General features: G+C 42.2%; 4 protein-coding genes and 1 long non-coding RNA gene across 7 annotated transcripts; 4 read left to right on the top strand and 1 right to left on the bottom strand.

The window, feature by feature from the left end:
* Positions 1 to 6: 6 nt before the first annotated feature.
* Positions 7 to 4,077, top strand: tmem216 (transmembrane protein 216). Of its 3 annotated transcripts, none has more exons than XM_030368717.1 (6): positions 7 to 53; positions 996 to 1,127; positions 1,852 to 1,945; positions 2,476 to 2,568; positions 3,446 to 3,647; positions 3,853 to 4,077. In XM_030368717.1, the coding sequence occupies exons 2-6, from the start codon at positions 1,017 to 1,019 to the stop codon at positions 3,866 to 3,868; spliced, it is 516 nt and encodes a 171-aa protein (XP_030224577.1). In that variant the 5' UTR covers positions 7 to 53; positions 996 to 1,016; the 3' UTR covers positions 3,869 to 4,077. The 3 variants fall into 3 exon arrangements, with proteins under 3 accessions (XP_030224577.1, XP_030224578.1, XP_030224579.1); XM_030368719.1 differs by lacking the exon at positions 7 to 53 and adding an exon at positions 1,272 to 1,282 and having other exon boundaries at positions 999 to 1,127; XM_030368718.1 differs by lacking the exon at positions 7 to 53 and having other exon boundaries at positions 918 to 1,127.
* On the bottom strand, positions 3,800 to 12,933 carry LOC115552537 (uncharacterized). The gene is made up of 2 exons (XR_003978332.1): positions 10,535 to 12,933; positions 3,800 to 3,820 (listed from the first exon to the last, which is right to left on the bottom strand). It is a non-coding gene; the product is annotated as an uncharacterized LOC115552537 (long non-coding RNA).
* Positions 4,239 to 7,251, top strand: LOC115552533 (transmembrane emp24 domain-containing protein 9). The gene is made up of 6 exons (XM_030368716.1): positions 4,239 to 4,462; positions 4,961 to 5,049; positions 5,459 to 5,584; positions 5,876 to 6,001; positions 6,578 to 6,698; positions 7,069 to 7,251. The coding sequence occupies exons 1-6, from the start codon at positions 4,327 to 4,329 to the stop codon at positions 7,194 to 7,196; spliced, it is 726 nt and encodes a 241-aa protein (XP_030224576.1). The 5' UTR covers positions 4,239 to 4,326; the 3' UTR covers positions 7,197 to 7,251.
* On the top strand, positions 7,448 to 12,240 carry LOC115552532 (transmembrane emp24 domain-containing protein 9). Its single transcript, XM_030368715.1, has 5 exons — positions 7,448 to 7,632; positions 8,491 to 8,591; positions 9,372 to 9,497; positions 9,821 to 9,967; positions 10,332 to 12,240. Exons 1-5 carry the CDS (start codon positions 7,485 to 7,487, stop codon positions 10,479 to 10,481), a joined length of 672 nt encoding a protein of 223 aa, XP_030224575.1. The 5' UTR covers positions 7,448 to 7,484; the 3' UTR covers positions 10,482 to 12,240.
* Positions 12,934 to 13,081: 148 nt separating the features above from the next.
* b4galt7 (xylosylprotein beta 1,4-galactosyltransferase, polypeptide 7 (galactosyltransferase I)) lies at positions 13,082 to 20,025 on the top strand. The gene is made up of 6 exons (XM_030368714.1): positions 13,082 to 13,627; positions 14,557 to 14,913; positions 15,318 to 15,543; positions 16,111 to 16,194; positions 16,512 to 16,616; positions 18,419 to 20,025. Exons 1-6 carry the CDS (start codon positions 13,575 to 13,577, stop codon positions 18,572 to 18,574), a joined length of 981 nt encoding a protein of 326 aa, XP_030224574.1. The 5' UTR covers positions 13,082 to 13,574; the 3' UTR covers positions 18,575 to 20,025.
* The last annotated feature ends 1,964 nt before the right edge of the window (positions 20,026 to 21,989 follow it).

Genomic DNA, 21,989 nt, shown 5'->3' with positions numbered 1-21,989 from the left:
TATGTTGCGAAAACCAACCGTCAGCCACAGCATGAATTAAAATTTGATTAAAAGTAAAACAACGTTGATGTAATCTAAGTATTTAGAATACGGTACTCAGATTGAGTGTTGCAACATAATACGTTACCAATTACATTTTAGGGGATTTATTCTGTAGCTGAAACTAGTTTTACTGTATAGTTGTTGTAAGTTTACTCTATGAAAGGCTGTATGTAGACTTCATGAAAACAGTATGAGTTGTAAGAAGTAAAACATGGAAAGCAGTGAAACTAAAAGGACTTCCTTTATTAAACAAGGGTGCACAAAAAGTATGAAAATGGGATGTGAACTAGGGATGGGCAAAACGATTCTTTTCCGGGAATCAGTTCTTCAGGCAAGTCCTGGATCCACGCTAAGATGGTGCTGACCTAAGAGTCACTCCCCCTGTATTGCTGAAGTCATCTGGGGCATGGTTGCTGATCAGCAATCAATCCTCATCCTCCTCTAGTGCGAGGGCAGGGTCTAAGGTTGCCATGACTTCCTCTATGTGGTGGGTTGGGTCCTCGAATGATGATTAACGAAAAACTGTTGATCACAGAAAGAAACTCTAATGCATAACGTGTGAGCCTTCTACATGTCCAGTCGACATTTTAGTTTACTTTTAGTTTTTTCAAGTTCTGTTGCTGTGACTTGTTTTCAGGATCCATTTTTATCTCTATTTTTATTGCACTTAAAAAGGGAACTTTGTTGAACTGTGTTTGTTCCAATTTATTTTACTAATGATATTACAATATATGTATTTGCTATATTTGTGTTATTTCTAACAGCTAATATGACGTATATATATATATATATATATATATATGCATTTTTCCATGCAGTACAGTTTATGTAGTTCTACAATGTAGACCAATTGAAATCACTTGTTAAAAACACCTGCTAAATTACCAAATATATTAATTGAGCATACATTTTAATAACTGCAACAGAGGAACCAACAGCAATCTCCCCTTCAGGAAGCTAAGCCCCGAGGTGCCATGATGTATTCAACCTATGGGGGCAGCACAACTTCTGAGCGTCCCGTAGTGGAAGCCTTGCGTCGTCACATCCTTCCAAGTCGTTTCTATGGTAATCAGAGATGGCGTCCGGTAAGTATCTAAAATAAAAGTATTGAATGGTCTGATTTGAACCTAACCTTTTCGTAAACAAAACATTCTCAAATCTGAAACACGTACTTTCCGCTACATGGTAGTCAAGCTAACATAATAAACTTTGCTTTTGAATCCTTTTAGGGAGACCAATTGTATCCTTCAATGCAAATCACAACAGTATGTCCTTTAGTTAGCTGGTCAGACTTTATTAATGTATTAGTATTATTCAGATGGGGCTCCATTAAATACGATGCTTTCGGCAATAAATGCGCCACAGTCTGATCATGTTAATATTAAGTGCTTGTGTTTTTTTTATCATTAGCATGTTAAGAGACGTTCAGGATTTCAAGTTTGTATAATCAGGTGGTTAATTGATCAGGACGAGTTGTCATAAAATCGTATTTGCCGTTCTGTTTTTATTTTTTTGCTGCTGCTAGGTAAAATAAAGATAACTTGCATATGTATAGACAAACATGAACCCAGCGTTATCGATTTTTATATTATTTACGTTTTTTTAATCAGACACTCCTACTGTTTTGACAGACGTCAGTGAGGAGCATCTTTCTCAGGGCTGCGTACAGGAAGACAATGCGGTTTGAGGCTCATGACCTTTCGGCTGTGATTCAAACACCCTAACAACTAGAAGAGCTGCTGCCCATCACGGCTGTAGGCCTACATTATTCTGTGTACAATGTGATTGTTTTTCCTTAACTATCTCCAGTTATCGTCCACATCACTGCAAGTCCTCCTCTACCTCAACTGTTGGTACTTTGCAGCATACTTCCTGGCAGAGTCTCTCATGTTCATCTACAAAGGTCAGACGTTTAACGTTCATGTGGGGATGGATGGATGGGTATTGTTTAATGGTTATCAAATGCCATTAGGGTACACATATATCTTATTGGAAATGTTCAATTAGACCTAAGAGTTGGTGACATAATCAACCTCAGTGCTTAAGATCTCAGCTTTAGTATGTCTACTTATTAGTAACAACATGTGCCTATAATAAGCTTTTAGAAGTAATTTTGAAATCAATACATCTATGGGCCTAGGTGGCCGGTGCAAAAGCTTAAGTTGCAGTTTGTATGATTGAGCACCTTCCCAGTTGGTTCAGTTCAGCAAAAAGTTCCCTGTTTGCTTTGCAAATGCTTGACGCAAACTAACATAGCTCGAGTTTTTATATTAAGATTCCTGTCAACAAAGTGAGAGGTACTAGCAAAGTTTAGTACCTCAAGGCCAAGTACAAGGCCAACTTTTTCTATTTTGAGAATATATCATTTCTAGGTTGGTTCAACCATGTACATTAAAACCGGAGGATCTAAACTGAACCTTGTGCATTTCTTAGGGCTCTTACTGCCGTATCCATCAGATAATTTGATTCTGGACGTCGTTCTGCATCTCCTGTTTCTCTGCCTAGAGAGCCTCAGGATCTTCTATGGTATGTGTTTGGGGAGAAGAGAGGGGAGTGTAAACATACACATGTAAATGTTACGGTGCTTTCTCTTTGGCCATGATTTCTCGCTCTCGCTCTCTCTCTTGCTCTCTCTCTCTCTCTCTCTCTCTCTCTCTCTCTCTCTCTCTCTCTCTCTCTCTCTCTCTCTCTCTCTCTCTCTCTCTCTCTCTCTCTCTCTCTCTCTCTCTCTCTCTCTCTCTCTCTCTCTCTCTCTCTCCTTTCTCTGTCATAATGATTGTGTCTACTGTATGGTTGATTATCTAAATGTCTGGCTCTCTCAACACACTGAATTATCATAGTGACATATACTGTAATGGATTATAATTTTAAAAAAAAAGTAGGTTTTTTATTAGTGGCATACAAAAAATGGCATTGCTGCCACCTTGTGGGCCTAAACCGATTTCAGTCTGCTTGAAGGATACATTAGCACATTTTCTCTGCTTAATGGTTACACTTAGGTTTTGTTAGGTAAGGCTTTATGACCGAATTAGCAGTCACAATTGCTGCATTTATTGTTTATAATACGTGACTATTAGGCCATTGCTGCACCAAGAATAAACCAAAGTTAATTTCTTAGTATGAATCTACATTCTTTATAACACCGTTTTATTCTGTCCCTGTCTCTAAATCAGTTGTTAAAAACGTGTCTCCTTTCTTAGGTTGTGGGTATGAATCATTAGCCAAGATGTTATATATGGGATCTTTACAGGGCCTATTTTTTTTTTATCAAAAACACCATCTAACATCCATAGCTTATAAAGCAGTAACATGCCTCACTTACATAGCAGGTGACCCCAGTGGTATCCTAACCCACGGGTTGGGTACCTCTGTTCTAAATGGTTATTGTATGGTTGTTGTCTAGGTTGGAAGGGGAATCTGTGCGAGCGATCCTTGGCCACCAGTGTGTCTCTGCTGCTCCTCCTTCCCTGTCTGGCCCTCGCTGTCTACTTCCTCCTCCTCCAGACCTTTGTCCTGCGCTTGGAGTTCATTCTCACCGCCGTTCTACTCTGCTTCTACGGCCTAGAGTTCCTTCTCGGCCTGGTCACCGTGTCTCTCTTCTCCAGGTATACAACAGAGCTGGTGAATGAGAGTTGGGTTGCCGAGTAAGGGTTCAGACACAAGGAGTTTGCTGTGGTGTTTTTCTTACTGTTAGTAGTATGTGTTGGTGCTATTACTTCCAAACATCACCACTGTCAGGGTAACAACAATTAATGTGTGTGTGTGTGTGTGTGTGTGTCTGTGTGTGCCTGTGTGTTTGTCCACCTACAGGTCTAAAATGTACTGAAACCACATCGAACACAAAGAAGGGATTCTCCTGGATTCCTAGAATGAGCCCTTCTTTTCAATGCAGATGTACAGAAATCGACCTTGATTTTGTATAATAAAAGATTATTTTTGTAATGGTATGTAAATATCTGATCAATAGGCCTATGTATGAATAATGTATATGTTTTTACTTTTTCAAGGTTGGAAATAAACGTAAAATCGAAATACGTTTTTGTGTGGTTTTTCATTGTCATCAAAATACGGGAATTGTCAATTATTTTTTAATGTATATTTATCCGTACTTTTCAACTGTAGACTACTTTTGGAAGAATGTGGCCTACATTAGAACTACATATTCCAGAATCAACCCGTGTGTTTGTTTGAGGAAGTGCAAATGATCATTGGTCACGCAGATACAATAAGGAAAACAAGGAAATGAATGCATGATTACAATGAAACCGCGCTGCCACTACTAACATGCAGTTGTGTGTACTGTATCTCGTTTTACTTTTAAATGCCTGTTGCAGTTTTGTCTCCTGCTTGTACTTGTACATGGGACATACAGAGACAAAATGTTTTCTTCAAGACGTTGCTATGGAGATTAAAATAGTCGGTGAGCATATTGCACATTTATTTTCTGTATCATCTGGGTAGATTGACGATGGTTAATATTATTTTAAAAGTAACGTCAATGGTGTCATGTTTATATTTTGTGTAGGCCGTTTTGTACAGTTAAGTAGACCTACTTTTGTTTACGTGTATCGATTGACAGCTTGTTAACCTGCCCTAAATGGAATGAAAACCATATAGGCTAATACAGGTAGTTCGATTTAAGTTACGATCCTCCTCAACCATCGTGGGTGAAGGTTTCTCAAGATCTCTGGGAGTCACTTTTCAACCCTATCTGATAAAAAAAAAAGGGGGATAGTTTGTTATTGATGTTGTTGGCCCATGTTGAAGGCCTATGTGACATTTGACGTTGCCTGAAACACGATAGGCTATAGTTCCCAGTCGTTCTCACGAAAAAGGAAGTGACAGCAATACTTAACAGTTTCTCATTCATATTTTGTTACATATTTACTTAATTTTATTGTTATTAACTATGTTTCAGGGAACTATAGGGCCCAGTTGAAAGAAGGCCACCTACCTGCCCCACAGATCTTGGGAATGTTGGTTGATGTCAAAGACCCCGATAAAAGGGTAAACCAATACGCACACACACACACACACACACACACACACACACACACACACCCACACACACACACACACACACACACACCACACACCACACACCACACACACACACACACACACACATGAAGTTTCGTTTTTAAGTTTTGCTTCAGATTATTTTTGATTAAACTACGGGGAAATCATGTGAAAAATCCGAATTATGTGAAAAATCAGAATTACAGGACAGTAAATAATGTTTAACTAAAAATATGCAGCCAATTCAACACATAAAACATAAGTAAATACAAAGCTTAGTGTGTGTGTGTGTGTGTGTGTGTGTGTGTGTGTGTGTGTGTGTGTGTGTGTGTGTGTGTGTGTGTGTGTGTGTGTGTGTGTGTGTGGGGGGGGGGCTGTTTTTGTGTGTTTCCCCTAGGTGATTCTGTCTCGTCAGTACGGCTCTGAGGGAAGATTCACCTTCATGTCCCAAACTCCTGGAAAACACCAGATCTGTCTCCACTCCAATTCCTCCTCGTTTGCCGTGTCCCCTGAAGACATGCTGGTAGATAAACCCATGTCACCCTAGTCTAATCCAAAGCTTACCGTCGTTTACATTACAAACCGCCATGAATAGCATTGTATTAACCTTAAATGTGGTTTGATTTTTTCACATTGTTTCATTTTTTAATTGAAATGTTTATAAAACATCAGTTACATAATATATTCTAATATTCATTTTTCAACATACATTTTCACAGAACCTAAGACAAGTCAGTTCATGTATTAAGGTTTCTCTACTTCAAAGCCCCCAGTCCCCTTGTTGGTTTCTGATTGGCTCTGTGTTCCGCGGCAGTGGGTGCATCTAGACATCCATGTGGAGAAGAAGAGCCTCAAGGATAGGCTGAATGCACTTCAGCACAAGATCGAAATGCTAACGGAGCAGGTTAACCAGATAAATCGGGAAATTAACTACCAAAAGGTCAGTGACTCAAATGAGACATAACCACATCAATAGAGACAACAGTTAGAGCTAGAGTGAAGGGCAAATATCCCATTGAGAGTGATTTGTCATTTATTCATTCTTCTCACAAAATGATAAGCTGTGGCCTTTAATAGAGATTTAGTATAGATGTTTTCTGGCTACTCTGTCCAACGGCTTAAAGCTCTCTACATTGAGATTCTACATGTTTTTGACTCTCTGTGGTTGGTTTATTATTAAGTATTTTAGTATATTATCACGATCAAGTTCGTTTTTTGGTCTGTGTGTGCACATTCAATTATACAAATAAGCCAAAATTATTAGAAAATTGATTTGCTGCAAACTTTCCACACATTAGGATTACACTATTAACCGTGGATGCCAACTGTATGTTGCTCTTTAATTGTATCAGGTTATAAAACGTGAAATCTTGGCTTAATTCTCAGTACTCGTTCTGTATGCAGTTGCATGTGTGCTGCCATGTGAGTCTGTTTGGTTTCTGTTAAGAGTCTGTTTAGAGTCTGTCTAGCGTTCTTTCCTGGCCTCACAAGTCCTTGTGCGCTGCTGTGTTTCCAGTACCGTGAGGAGCGCTTCACACAGACCAGTGAGAGCACCCTCAACAGAGTGTGGTCCTCCATCCTTTGCACCCTCATGGGCATAGTGGCCATTGCTGCCCTGAATTCGAGAACATTCAAAAGCAAGTAGTACCCTAATCACGTGCTTTCCAACCTTGTTTTTTTTTTACAGCGTGTATAGCCTATTGGATGTTTTTAGGGACTAATTTGCCATCCAGCCAACACAATGGTATAATCTTTCAGTGTTTTAGATGTGTTGGCAAACATTAAAAACACACAGATTCAAATGAATTATTCTGAATGCATCGTACAAAACTGATTGTTAACTTATGTCTAACCCTGACCAATAATACTGTGATACATATTTGGTGGATGGTATAACAGTTTTGATAATGTGTGTGTGTGTGTGTGTGTGTGTGTGTGTGTGTGTGTGTGTGTGTGTGTGTGTGTGTGTGTGTGTGTGTGTGTGTGTGTGTGTGCCTGCGGTTATAGGTCTAAACGTCATTGAAGCCGAGGATTCTCAGACGTTTTTGAAACCAGACATTTTCATCAATCTCAAACCCAAGGAATTAATTATTCCAAAGTCTGCTTCTTCTCATGTTTCTTATATCCGATTGTAATAAATTAAATGGATCTTTGTTATTCAATAAAGGAAATAAATGTATGTATATTTTATTTAGCCTACATCTGTTCATCATAATTACAGTAATCTCAAACAATTGTTAAATATAGGTTGAAACACATTAATTTAGCCTGGCGAGAATTAAAATGTGCCATTGAAATATTGTGCTAAATACGGTACCAAGAATTCTTAAGCGAACTCTGATTGGACGAGGTTAAAGCGATGGGGTTACGTGGCATTGATCACTTCGCGCAGACTCAGACGAGAACTCTCCCGGCAGAGCAAGATGGTGGCCATTAAGATGCAGTCGTGTGTGTTTTCAGTATTACTTTTAAGTGTATATTACAGCGCCGTTTCCGCACTGTACTTTCACATAGGGGAGACCGAGAAGAAATGCTTTATAGAGGAAATTCCAGACGAAACAATGATTATTGGTGAGTGATTACAAGTTAGATTGCGGCTTGCCCTGAGCTGGGTAGACAACTATTCGCCGATCGCATGGAAAGTAGCGTTGAATACATAACAACATGAAAGATGTTTTATCATCGCTTTGGTTAGCTTTTTGCTAGGGTACATATTGTACAACGCATCCATCAACGTAGTTATGGGGAAGTCGTGGTTGGAGAGGTGATTTAGCAGTGCCATACGTAGAGCACAAGTGTCACACAAGTATGTCCGGGTTGAGATGCAGTCCAGTTGTAGTGAGTGGAGGAGTTGAAGGTATTGAGTAAACGAATGTCACATGCATATTATTACTCGAATACATAATTAACATGGATATTTCACACACAGCAGACTGTCAGTGTGGTATGGATATAATTTCTATATCATTATTGTCACGTATGAATTCAAATGGAGCAAGAACAGCATTGAGTAATCAATAATGAATGAAATCATGAATATTTATATTGCAAACATGAACTACTTTCAACATACCCATCACTCTTTCAATACCTGGCGTCAGTGTACACCGTCACCGCTCTTGATGTGAACCACTGCTCAGGTCATTCTCAATTGCATCTGCACTCTGCCTTCATTCACCCACTGAGGGAAGTAAAGTGAGGTGTAGACATTCATTAAGCTTACACTTTTTTCCAAAACGACTTGCGTACAATATGTCCATTAAATTATGAAGGCACAACCCTGAAAATGCAAGAATCATGCGAGTACATCCAAAGAATAAAATAAGCAAACTGCTTTGCTTAAGTGTGTTTTTGGTTTGCCTAGCAGCATCCCCAAGTCCCTTCTGTCTCTGACCTCGTGTGTGTGTGTGCGTGTGCGTGTGTGTGCAGGAAACTACAGAACCCAGCTGTATGACAAGCAGAAGGAGGAGTACCTGCCTGCCACTCAGGGCCTGGGGATGTTCGTGGAGGTCAAAGACCCAGATGAGAAGGTACTCCACCACAGTCCACACACAGCTGAAGCAGTCTTTATCGCAAACAGACATCAGGGACATGCAGAAAACACAATGAAATGCAGCAGATCCCAGAGTCCATAAATAGTGATTTTTTTTAGCAATCGTAGGAGCCGTTAAAAGTATCCAATTGCTTCTACCCTAAAGTGATATCACCCTGGGGAAGAAAGCTGGGGGAAGAAATCATGGCTTTGTGATGTTTTGTGTGGAAATATTGTATTGTATATTGAATATTGTATAGGCACAGGGGACCCAAAGTATCAGTTTTCCTGATGACTTTAAATGTAGCTACTTTTGATATATAGAACACTTTACTGTTATGTATGTCTTTTATTGCAAACACAAGTTAAGCTTTCGGGTACTAGATCAATCAAATCAATTGCCTGTTAGTCCACCATATGGTGCTGTTTTCTTCTGGTGAGGTTAGACGTCCTGATTGGTAGGAATTTGGTCAAGACGAAGCTGTAGAAACTGAATGTACTTGCTGAAATCAGAAAACTGCCTACATTGGAATGTCTGTCTACCAAGATGTATGATGGAAAGATCAGCCTACCAGCAAGCAGATTCCACTAGGTAGACTGGTAGGCCATTCTATTCATCATACATCTGGGTGGACCGACACTTGCTAGTAGGGTCGGTTTTTGAAATGGCTTGTATTGACTGATCACTATCACACACCTGTGGTTCAAACGTGAGCCCTGTTATCGCTGGTAGCCAGGGTAGTACATGTGTGTTTGTGTGTGTGTGTGTGTGTCCCAGGTGATCCTGTCGCGTCAGTACGGCTCCGAGGGACGCTTTACCTTCACGTCGCACACTCCTGGGGAGCACCAGATCTGCCTGCACTCCAACTCCTCCAAGTTCGCCCTGTTTGCAGGAGGCATGCTGGTAGGTACCGGGATGTATTCTAGTGGTAAGGATGCTTGACTGGTCTGTACTGGAAGTCTATGGGTTACAACCCCAGTGACCGGGGTCTGAAGCCTGTAGGTAACCTTGAGAAAGGTGCATCCCTTTCATTATTTTAAATGTTCTTTCAGCTTGGAGAAAAGTTTATTTCTCCTACAAATTTTCAATCGAATCAAAATGATTCGATAATATTTTTCGAACTTTATCCAGGTTAGTTTTTTTTACAAGCAATCTGGGCACTCTGCTTTAAAGTCCCACCCTCTAGCTTTCCTTTGATTGGCTCTCGCTCTGTGTTCTGTGTACAGCGGGTGCATCTCGACATCCAGGTGGGCGAACACACCAACAACTACGCTGAGATCGCTGCCAAGGACAAGCTGACGGAACTGCAGCTCCGCGTCCGACAGCTGGTAGAGCAGGTGGATCAGATCCAGAAGGAGCAGAACTACCAAAGGGTCAGTATATGGGGGTGTGGATGGGGGGGGGGGGGGGGGGGGGTTGTCTTAAATTCGAAATGTTTGAGGGACTCTATATATATATATATAATATCTTGAGCTTTTATCTGTTTGCATGCTATCGTAGATTTGAGCGACGATATGACCTGATTTTGGTGGCGGTTCAATTAATTCTTTGTTCTGTGTGCTACGTCGAGTGAGGCCTGTCGTCTTAATGAATAAGAATGACCGTGATAGAAAATTATGAGACCATGAGCACAAATACAGAATAGTTCTTCCATGACCCAATCAGAGTGGTAGGATTGGAGATGCAATAACCGGCGCGCACCGAGGGGATTGACGTTATGCTGCGTCTGTGTTCCAGTACCGGGAGGAGCGCTTCAGGCAGACGAGTGAGAGTACCAACCAGCGTGTGCTGTGGTGGTCCATCGTCCAGACCCTCATCCTGGTGGCCATCGGCTTCTGGCAGATGAGGCATCTCAAGAGCTTCTTCGAGGCCAAGAAGCTGGTGTAAATGCTCTGGTCCTGGGGACAGCGGTGGCTGGGAAGTTGTTTATGATCCTGAACGTGTGTGTGTGTGTGTGTGTGTGCGCGCTTTTTTGTTAAGTGGGTGAAGTGAACGATTTCATTAATGATGGCCTCCCACCTCCCCCCCTCTGATGATACACACACACACACACACACACACACACACACACACACACACACACACACACACACACACACACACACACACACACACACACACACACACACACACACACACACACACACACACACACACGGATGAAGGGTGAATAGTTGGCAACTACACGGACAAATCCATCTCGGTTTGGTTGGCTTTAGGGGGTCTTGTCATAGACTACGTTGTCTTTGTTTTTGTTTGTTTGTTTATGATCCTGAACATGTGTGTGTGTGTGTGTGTGTGCGCGCTTTTTTGTTAAGTGGGTGAAGTGAACGATTTCATTACTGATGGCCTCCCACCTCCCCCCCTCTGATGACACACACACACACACACACACACACACACACACACACACACACACACACACACACACACACACACACACACACACACACACACACACACACACACACACACACACACACACACACACACACACACACACACGGATGCTGGAGATGAAGGGTGAATAGTTGGCAACTACACGGACAAATCCATCTCGGTTTGGTTGGCTTTAGGGGGTCTTGTCATAGACTACGTTGTCTTTGTTTTTGTTTTCCTTACCATCCAGACTGTTAAGATGTCCCTCATGTTTTTGACCAACAGGGTAGAGGCTTTTCTTTATTTATTTAACTATTTTTATCAACCCGCAGCCCCTGAAATAATGCTCTGCTGTCTTGGATTTTGACAATCTAAATTCCACATATAAAAAAATTGTTCTGGATGGGCACAAACCCCAGCTTGTGCATTACATATTTCTTTTTTCTTCTTTTTGATACAAACTATCATTTTTCAACACTGGGTTTTAAAGCCAACCGACCTACCAGGGTACTCTACCCATTTAAAACACATTAACCATTCATTCGTTTTTCTTTTCCACTACTCATTTCATAGTTGATTACATGTCCTGTTACTGGCCAATAGAGATCTCCCATGCTCTGGAGGGAAGACATGGAGCCGGGTTGGTCCCCGTCAGGTGGGAGTCTTTGGCAAATGCAATTGGTTTCCCCAATAATAGCTACAGAAACATGGGTGCAATTTATATCTACTGCAACTGTTTCTGGTGTTCACTGATCGTAGTTCAGAATTATATTACAGATATTGCTATCTCACATACATTCTGTATTGAAGAGATGGGGGGGGAAATGCAGATCATAATACCTACGGGTATTTGATCTAACCTGAAATGGGTTTTATTTGTTTTATCCTTCATTTATTATTTTGGTAAATTAGGAAACTCCCTTGTGAGTGTTTCATCACTGCGGTCAGGGACCTATTAAAACATCTTCCAACTGTCACTTGAAGCTGAATTTCCACCGACTTTGTGTTGGACTGCATATGCCGGTTGCATTTATTGAATAAACCCATCTCGCTGAAAGACCACCTGATGATGATGATAAATATTTTTAAGTTGTATGTTATGTCAGCCTTGCGTTATCTGGCCATAATTGAATGTGTGTTTCTAACTGTCTAGGCGTGGGCTTTCCTGGGTTCTTGGAATCATCTAAACTATCCTAGATTAATTTACTGATCAGAATGTTGTTTTTTTTATTCATGAGTCTACTAATAAAAAACAAAGTTAATTCAATGTGTCGGCAGTGTGGTCTAGGCACACATGGTTGCGCGTTTGTTCAGCCTGTGGCTTGATGAAATCTAAACGGTGTTCTTTTTAACTTGAATCCTGCTATTAAATAGACCAAAGCAATGGGGTTTGTTATGAAAAATTACAATTATTCCACAGAATAGTTAATAGTATCATCAGAACGAACAGATCGAATTCACATTCTGCAGCGCTCTTTGGGGTGATCGATACAGGGGTTGGATGCCTTGCTCCACAGCCCTCACCCCCTAACAGAAACTTGTTGGTCTGAGGAGAATGCCGTCATCGTTCCAATCTATACACTTTAGGATGTCTGAAGCCATTTTGAAGGCTTATTGGCTCATCATTTCGATTTGGTATTTCTAGTCAAAATCAAGAAGTTATATGAAACCTTTACATTTTATGCAACCAGACATACAATCTTTTTATACTATTGAACTTTGTTATACCAGAGACCATGTTTTATTTGTCTAACAGATATTTGTATTTAGAAGCAACAATCATAAACCATAGTGGTCCAAAACTTAAGCTGTTGATATTTGTGGCTAAAGCATAATAGAATGTACAAATGGATAATTATTTTGTTTCTCTGATGGCCCTCCAGCCTCGGGGCAGAAGTGTTTTTGTCATGGAGCTTTCAACTTCGATTGAAAATAAACAGATGATATATTAAGGTGAGACTCATGTGATCATGCAGTACTTATTACTTATATTGTATTTTATAATTCATTCTGAATGTACCGGTATTTCCGCCTATAGTGGCTGTTGAACTGAGAGTAGGAACCTTTATTTAGTCGACCTGTTCGATCGGGAATGATTAAACGAGCGTACCTTAATACTTATATGGCTTTAACACGACTGCGAATATCCTCAAAATATATATATATTTTCAGGACTGTCGATTTTTCTAAATGAAAAACTTAAAATAAACCATCTCAAAGCATTGTCTTGGAGGGAAGCGACGCTATGTGGTCCGTCTAGCGTCCATCTAGCAGCGCTATGCTACGTGTACAGTATCGGCTGAGTGACGCCAGAGAGCAAACACACAAGATGTAGAAGATGGAAAGGACTACAAGGGTGTCCACATTTGTTTTGAGTTCCTCTAAATAGCACACGGATACATTTTTTCGTCTGCAACGACATGATTGTCACGAACGATGCTTGTTTGCAAACCGCTTTTTTAATTGTCCGAAAGAAAGTCTCTACTTAACCGAAATGATCAAGATGAGAGACTGACATTATGTGTATTGGGTCGGGCTGACCGAACCTCCAGTACTAGAACCAATTTCTGAGGAATACCCTGAACTAAGCTGAGTTTGAAAATGATGTATTCATCGAGGAGGAAGCCTGTTCTCTACTTCAAAGAGGAAAGAAGGTAAGAACTTCGTTTTTTGTCTAGGTTTCCTGAAAAATATATGTAGATCTGCTTAATGTATTGCTTAACCGAACCTATCGTTATTCGTATGTATTGAATGTACTATGGTTTTCATGAGACTATATTACTTAAAACCATCCACATAACGCCTTCCTCGACCACACAAGAAATGAGATCCCCAGACAGCCTCTTCCAGAGAAGACTTGGCTCTCTGAGTGAGTAAACCGCGTGTTTCTGTGGCTGTGAATGGACCTCTCAGTTCATTGTACAAGGAACTGCTGAGTTTGCAGTGACTTACTGACTGGCATGGAAGTGCTATACGAAATCCAGTTGAGTGACTCTTGCAGCTAGTTACACAGTAGTAGACAGAAATATGACCTCTTTATGCCAGGATTGGCTATGTGCTTGCTGATAAATTCCTCAGCCCAGAGGCATATGAGAGAAATATTTAGTTATGTAGTCTGCAACTTGTACTCACTAGCCTGAGCCCAAATTACTTGTTTTGTGTCAAGGAAATTATTTACTTTTGCTGCATGCAAATGTGACATTATTTTAACAAACACGCATTTGAATCTAACATAATCGTTTATGGCCTAGTTTCTCGGGGAAACTTTTTGCATATCTATTTTAATAAATAATATTATTTTCTTGAATGCTTTTAACTGAACCATTGTACCTGTATTGGTGAATACTCAACTTACTTAAATCTCCTTACATGAAATATGTTGGACTGATATTGTTGGTACAATATATAAAATTTGCATTTTGGAAGAACTTGGATCAAACACTGCTAACTGCATTCTTGACGCAACAACCGTTAAAGATATCGGACTCAACAACCGTTAAAGATATCTGACTCAAGCTTCCCCAAACTGGTTTTATGAAATAAGTAGAATTTAAAGTTCCCCCTGTTTGTTTTTTCCAACCAGGTTCCTCTCTGGGAAGTTTACGGTCTACAAACTGTTTGGGCTCTGCATGGTCTTAGGGCTCGTCTCCCTCATCCTGCTCCAGCTCAGCTGCTCAGGGGACATGTCCTACATCAGCAGTGGCGCGATGGCCGTCGCTCGCTCCTCCCATCAGCAGCAGCCCTGTCCGCCGGAGACCCAGGCGGCCGCCGCTGCCTCTGTGGATGACCCCAGCTGGGGACCTCACAAGCTGGCCCTGATCATCCCCTTCAGAGAGCGCTTTGAGGAGCTGCTGGTCTTCGTTCCCTTCATGCACGCCTTTCTCAACAAGAAAAAGATCCGCCACCGCATCTTCGTGATCAACCAGGTGGACCACTACAGGTGAGCTTGTGTGTATTGGTAATTCACCTCCATCGAAGCCTGCCCAGCTGAGCTTGTGTGTTCTCACACACAAGCTCAGTGTGTGCTCACAACCATACTCAACCTCGACTGTAAAAAAAGAACAGTCTTACATGCTGTCTTCACCCTTTGCCAATGCATTTTTACAATCGTCTTACCCGACTCGTTTTACAGTCACTGATATAAATATGAAGTCCCTTTTGTCTGGTTCTATTTTGGCATCAAATATACTTTTCCATCTACACACCGTTACAAAGTCCTCATATTTGGAAAAAGGTGAAGTAACGTATCACAGCCTCCTGTGAAAGCAGCAATGTATAAATGTGACTCAGTGGAGTGACGGTGAGTTCTGTCAACGCGTCTAAAGCTTGTCTGACTTTTCTCAGGTTCAACCGTGCCTCCCTGATCAACGTGGGCTACACGGAGAGCGGTAACGACACAGACTACCTGGCCATGCACGACGTGGACCTGCTGCCGCTCAACCCGGCCCTGGACTACGGCTTCCCCGAGGAGGGCCCCTTCCACGTGGCCTCCCCGGAGCTCCACCCGCTCTATCACTACAAAACCTACGTGGGGGGCATTCTGCTGCTCACCAAGAAGCACTACAACATGGTGAGAATTAGGAATGCACCGAAATGTAAATTCTTGGCCGAAACCGAAACCTAATATACTGAAACAGTTGGCCGAAAGCCGAAACCCAATACCGAATGTGGCTTTTGCTGTTTTTCATTCGTTTTGCTTAAATTTTTCACCATTGCATAAATCAAACAATTAAATGTCCTTTATAAGCTTTTTTGACTTGCTTTTCAATAAAAATAATCAATTACAAATTTGATAGAAAATATTTATTTAATACTGAACGTTTTCTAACATTCCAGCAGACCTTATAGCAAGATTTTAAGAACACTGTTCCTTTTAAATAAATGAGTAAAACAATATATATATTTTTTTTTTTTTATGAAAAACAAAAATGTTCGGTGTATTATTTTTGGCCTTTTCACTCCATCAGCCGAAACCGAAAATTATGTTTTGGGCCATTTTCGGCCGAACATTTTCGGTGGCTGAATATTCGGTGCATCCCTTGTAAGAAAGTTAAGCAAGTTACTGTGATAACATGCTACTGCTAGAACGTAATCACACGAGCGCCATCAAAGCGTAACGCGTATTCTGTTCCCCTAGTGTAACGGCATGTCGAACCGCTTCTGGGGCTGGGGGAGAGAGGATGACGAGTTCTACCGAAGACTGAGGAAGGCTGGGTTGCAGGTAAAACCCCTTTTAAATTTTATTGGTTTGAATGAAGCCATGCATTGATGGTTATTTAAATATGAATATCTAAAAAGATTGTCGTGCTCATTCAATCATTCGTATTCAATGTATATATGAAGATATTTGATCTCATCAGTCATAAATCCCACCTGCCGTCTTACGATGCATGTTCTTCCCTCTGTTCTGTACCTGACTTTCCTTTCTCTCTTCCGATGTATTTAAAATCCTAATCAAATAAATGTGAAGTAGTAAAAAAATAAAATAAAATTAAGTGTAGAATTTGTTTTCAAATGGTTTTGTCTGTCCCTGGTCAGTTGTTCAGGCCCAGCGGAATCACAACAGCCTACAAGACCTTCAGACACATCCATGATCCGGCCTGGAGGAAGAGAGACCAGAAGCGGATCGCCTCGCAGAAACAGGTGCCCCTCTTCATAGCAGCGGCCTGTTGCCTTATCTTTACACCTGGAAATCCTGCTTTAACCCACTTCATATCTAAATCTGCCCATACCATCAAGTCTGCACATTGCACCACACTCCCGAGGGATTAGTGGGGATTTATGAGGCCGAGCCAGGGCGAGTATTTTCAAGCTTTCACTATTACTTCTGTAATAGTGTGACGTGCAGTGGGCGTTGCTGGAATGCAGAAGTCGCGGGGGGTGTCAAGTTGAGCTTTCGTGTAATGCCGGATGCAGCCACTCCTTTCTACTACTTTCAGTTGGTTTCATTGAAGTCGTCTGGTCAAACATCTGACAAAACACACGTTACCAATACATTTTTCAACCGAGAGACATACGGACATACGCTTAACACTTTGCCATCTATACAGTACATTCGGATTGCATGATAGGAATAGATCAATTCTGTTTAGAACTCTAATCGGATCAGTAGTGTCCATGTAAACGCAGCTAGACACACACACGCCATTGTCTTAAAACACACACACAAACTCACTCACTCACTCACTCACTCACTCACTCACTCTCTCACACACACACACACACACACACACACACACACACACACACACACACACACACACACACACACACACACACACACACACACACACACACACACACACACACACACACAACTTTCTATGAACAATGCAGAACAATACACTTCTTGTGTCTGGCTGTGAGTTTGCGTGCATTCTATGCGTAGGCTGAATCGCAATCGTGTCAAGACAAATCCGATTGGCCAATACGCACGGAAGATAAATTAAATAATTTAAAAAATGCTAAAATCCTCCCTCTGGTGAACTAGATGCAGATTATTAATTATCTGCATCGAGACGGAATCGTTCTAGAAAGAATCGCGATGCATCGAAGAATAGATTATTTTGCCCACCCCTATTACTCGCTTATTTCATTAAATTTCATTAATTAAGGCCGCCACCAGGGGGCGCCCCCAACGCTTTTGCCTCTCTCTCTCTCTCTCTCTCTCTCTCTCTCTCTCTCTCTCTCTCTCTCTCTCTCTCTCTCTCTCTCTCTCTCTCTCTCTCTCTCTCTCTCTCTCTCTCTCTCTCTCTCTCTCTCTCTCTCTCTCTCTCTCTCTCTCTCTCTCTCTCTCTCTCTCTCTCTCTCTCTCTCTCTCTCTCTCTCTCTCTCTCTCTCTCTCTCTCTCTCTCTCTCTCTCTCTCTCTCTCTCTCTCTCTCTCTCTCTCTCTCTCTCCTCTCATAGCAGTGACTGAATACGGCAAGGCAAAAAACATTGAAATTGATGTTACTAATCGACTAAATATGTGACACTCTTTCAATACAGATTCATGTCTCCACCGGTTATGTATTTCTTTAATCATTAAACAAAACAGAACGTTTTTGAAAGCTGCTGAACTTGGTTTTGCAGAAATGAGAAGTGTGAGAATAATAAGGGGTATTTTAACATACAGGCATGTAACCCTTTTCCTGTAGAACCTCCAAATGCAATTATTAACCCTAAAAAAAGCATGATATTGGATCTTTAAAATGTCACACAAGGATGTGACTTGTCCCAATGATGGGAAACACCTGTCGGTGCGTCTCTTGTGTCGTTCTCTCTCACTGTCCCTCCCTCTGCTCCCCCTCCTCCCTCTGCTCCCTCTCCCCCTGCTCCCTCTGCTCCCTCCTCCCTCTGCTCCCTCTCCCTCTCCTCCCTCTGCTCCCTCTCCCCCTCCTCCCTCTGCTCCCTCTCCCCCTCCTCCCTCTGCTCCCTCCTCCCTCTGCTCCCTCCCCCCCCCCAGGAGCAGTTTAAGGTGGACCCCGAGGGGGGGCTGACCAACCTGCTGTACCAGGTGGACTCCAGACAGGAGGTGACCATCAGTGGAGCCCCCTGCACCATCGTCAACACCAAGCTGGATTGCGACCAGAACCTCACACCCTGGTGCCTCATGGCCTAGAACGACCCCCCCCCCCCCCCACACACACACACACACACCCAGCAGAACATGGAGGAAAGAGTAGACCCACAACAAGCTTGTTGCGGCCTGCTAAAAAGTCAATGTTTTTCATTTATCTATCAAATGCGGTCCTTCAGCAGTGGGTCTGGACTACGGCAGCACGGGCTTCCAGCCACAGTTCCTCTTGTATGTGGGTCTGGAGTGTTGGAAGGAGTGTTTCTCAGGGCAGGGGGGTGGGGGGGGGATCCTGCTAGATGCCTCTGCCTACAAACTTCCAGGACCATCTCGCGCGGCCCATGGGAGCAGTGCAGGAACACTCCCCTGTGCTTTAAACACACTCCCTCGTCTGCAGAACAGGGCTAGATCATCTGCGGGGAAAGTCCTGCATTCACCCAAGGCTAGACGACTAGACTGGAGTATTCTTGAAATGCAAACAGAATTGTTTGGTTGGATGTGCACCAAAGATGGACCTCTCGGTACCCTGGTTACGGTCGTTCTAAGGCGTTTCTCTGAAAACCCAGAGTCTTCCCAGGACCTGAACTATGCTGACCCAACCATGCAGCATCTCAAATCGGCCCGGACTCTAGAACCATGATAGACTGGCTGTTGGCATGGTACCTTTTACGAGCAGAACCAAACCGAACGGGGAGGATGTGATAAGCACTTCTGCGGGCCTCAGGTGTGCTCGCACATGACATGCTTTATACGGTTTCGCTGATTCATTTTTTATTTTGTTAGTTAGTGCAAATGCATGCCAGATCTCCGGCAAGTGATCTGACATTTGACCTGCCATGAAGCCAGCATGTTGACGGATATCTAAACGGCTCGGTATGAGCCAGACACAAACAGGAGAATACGCTGCGGTTTGTACTTTTACTTGTAAATATGCCGAGCCTAAATGTAACCCATTTGTCGGTTGATTTTGTTCATCACCATACAGTATTCCAGACATCAGGCCAGACAACTCTGTGTTTTTGCGATAGTGTATTTCATAAAGTTTGTCGCTGACGACTTCTGATGGATAACTCTGAGCCTTGAGGCCTCATTATCAATGAAAAAATACTTAATACAGGGAGACTTAAAAGAACATGCAAGCTGACAACTGTCTTCTCCAGCTTTCTTCTGTGCGTCAGTTTGTCCCACAGCGTTTTTTTTACGGTTCCCTGCTGGAACAACCTGTCTTGAGCTGCCTGGTGTGACGTGGTTCAAACCACCACCATCTGCCTTGTATTCGGCGCATGTACGACAGAACATTAGGGTTTAGGTTAAAGCAAAACATTTGGTATTTAATGTGTTGTTGAATAACTGGTGATTTGAATGGTTATGTTAATACTAAGGGTACTACAGGATAGAAACGGGAAGCTGATGGTGCTAAAGTGCAAGTGATGGGTGCGCTATTGGGAAGGTAAGATGGAATACTGGAATGTATTTATAAAATACTTCAGAGTTCACTCATGTTGTATTATCTATTTGTGTGTGTGTGTGTGTGTGTGTGTGTGTGTGTGTGTGTGTGTGTGTGTGTGTGTGTGTGTGTGTGTGTGTGTGTGTGTGTGTGTGTGTGTGTGTGTGTGTGTGTGTGAACAATCGGGCTCCAGTTTTTAAATACCATAATTTACAGAAGGCTCCACCAACTTCTTACACTTGGCAACAGTAAAATGCTAAGTAATGTCGGCGTTGGCGGTTAGTCTTTAACCAATGAAATGTTTTACTTTGAATTGAGTTATAAAACAGCCGTAAACGAGTGACTGCTGGGTCCACAACATAGCTTATTATATATTTTGTAGTAAAATACCCCATCGGTAATGTCGTAGGCCTAATGTGTTGAGGCAATTAAGTTTTGGGATCAAGCCTTCAACGATGTGATCATTTTATCTCCCACGAGGACGAATGCGCATGTCACTAATCGCGTGTTCGTGCATTTGACTAAACGTGCTTTAATGATTCATACAAACGATGTTCTATAAGACATTTGGGTTTCTTCCTAGGGAATATTGCGCATTATTCTCCAAAGGTTGTGCTGTAGCCTTCGCGGTGTTTCTCTGCCAGCCCCGCAACCCTTTGGAGTGACCTGGAATGTGTGGCCCGCTGAGATCCCGCGGACTCGGCGCGGGAGATAGGGGTGTTTTTGCCGCGCGGTGTGATTGATGAGCGGGCTTTAGTTGGCACATTAGGGAATAAACCATGGGCGTTTAAGGCCAGTTAGCCTGTAATCCCAGGTTTCTGTCGTCTAATGACCCTGTGAAGTGAAGACCGGCTAATGAAGGTTTTCTACACACAGGACTCGGGTTCCCAGGCGCACCGAGATCACGTTTCCAGGGGTGTGTGTGTTGCAACACTAGGCTAGCTTTTAGATTCCCCCCGGTTTTAGGTTGCCCCGGGTCCCAAATCGAGCGAGGTCCTGTCCAAGAGCAATTTAGCCTCGATTAATTTGCATAGCATTTACTTAAGTAAAAAAACAAATATTTAAATGGTTTTGAAGTTCACAGATGGGTGGGAATTTTGACTAAAGAGAACTTACGAGTTATTGGCCGGCAGCAGCCTTGCCCGTTGGGTCATGTTGTCAGCCTTAATTCCTCTAGGGATCATATTATTTGAGACCACGTCAGGTCCCGCCGGAGCCATTAGCTGAAGATGGACCACGGCCTCCCTACCACCGATCCACTACCAAGAACCTCGGCTGGGTAGACGCTGATCTTGCTCGTGTTAAGTCTTATCTTATTGTTCCCGCCGGGATCCCGGCGCTGCAGTCAATTGTTTTTTGTTTTTTTGTTTCCCTGTCCTGATTTATTCAGGAAGCACACGCCATGTTGCGTCCCAAAGCAACGCTCCCACAGGAATGAGGACAACGCCGCCTTCTGCGCCGGTTTTCCTCGTTGTAATCGCGGGCTTTTAGGAAACGGATCAATGGATGTTGGCACCAAACAACACTTTTTTTTTTTCAGTTGGCCTATAGCGCTGTTTAGAAAACCATAATGCAGAACAAATGCGTTTCCTCACCATTGACTCTTTGCCACCGTGCGTCGTGACTTCATTTCAGCATCAACTTGACCACCAAGTTTTTGGTGGTCAACTTTAATATTCAATTGGCTATTGATTATACTAAGTTTCAAAATGTGGTTTCAGTGTAAGCATACTCTTGATATAAAACGGTATAGGCCTAAAGGCCTACGCTCAAATCAAATAATAACCGATGTGGTCTAAGCTAGGCCTACTTACTATTTTAGGATATACATTGAAGCATCCAAGACAGTAGGTCTCGTCTCTAAATAGCTTCAAGCCTTCATATTATAGGCTAATAACATATAAAAGGTTAATTATTTATGTCAATTATATTGAATTTATATTATTTCTAGTCGGCAAAACGCAGAAACCATCGCATATTGTCATAAAAGCCAGTTGGAATAAATAGGCCTAC

This window comes from Gadus morhua, chromosome 10 (assembly GCF_902167405.1).
Source record: "Gadus morhua chromosome 10, gadMor3.0, whole genome shotgun sequence".
Classification (NCBI taxonomy): Eukaryota; Metazoa; Chordata; class Actinopteri; order Gadiformes; family Gadidae; genus Gadus; species Gadus morhua.
This window is presented reverse-complemented; position numbering and strand designations above follow the sequence as displayed.

Bases quoted from the DNA above. Each gene is read 5' to 3' on its own strand.
- tmem216 (XM_030368717.1), top strand. From the start codon at position 1,017: ATGATGTATTCAACCTATGGGGGCAGCACAACTTCTGAGCGTCCCGTA. The intron at 1,946-2,475 runs GTCAGACGTTTA...TGCATTTCTTAG, and splicing joins TCTCATGTTCATCTACAAAG to GGCTCTTACTGCCGTATCCA. The intron at 2,569-3,445 runs GTATGTGTTTGG...GTTGTTGTCTAG, and splicing joins GAGCCTCAGGATCTTCTATG to GTTGGAAGGGGAATCTGTGC.
- LOC115552533 (XM_030368716.1), top strand. From the start codon at position 4,327: ATGCAGTTGTGTGTACTGTATCTCGTTTTACTTTTAAATGCCTGTTGC. The intron at 5,585-5,875 runs GTAGATAAACCC...GTTCCGCGGCAG, and splicing joins TGTCCCCTGAAGACATGCTG to TGGGTGCATCTAGACATCCA. The intron at 6,002-6,577 runs GTCAGTGACTCA...CTGTGTTTCCAG, and splicing joins GGGAAATTAACTACCAAAAG to TACCGTGAGGAGCGCTTCAC.
- LOC115552532 (XM_030368715.1), top strand. From the start codon at position 7,485: ATGGTGGCCATTAAGATGCAGTCGTGTGTGTTTTCAGTATTACTTTTA. The intron at 8,592-9,371 runs GTACTCCACCAC...TGTGTGTCCCAG, and splicing joins TCAAAGACCCAGATGAGAAG to GTGATCCTGTCGCGTCAGTA. The intron at 9,968-10,331 runs GTCAGTATATGG...TCTGTGTTCCAG, and splicing joins AGGAGCAGAACTACCAAAGG to TACCGGGAGGAGCGCTTCAG.
- b4galt7 (XM_030368714.1), top strand. From the start codon at position 13,575: ATGATGTATTCATCGAGGAGGAAGCCTGTTCTCTACTTCAAAGAGGAA. The intron at 13,628-14,556 runs GTAAGAACTTCG...TTTTCCAACCAG, and splicing joins TACTTCAAAGAGGAAAGAAG to GTTCCTCTCTGGGAAGTTTA. The intron at 16,617-18,418 runs GTGCCCCTCTTC...CCCCCCCCCCAG, and splicing joins GGATCGCCTCGCAGAAACAG to GAGCAGTTTAAGGTGGACCC.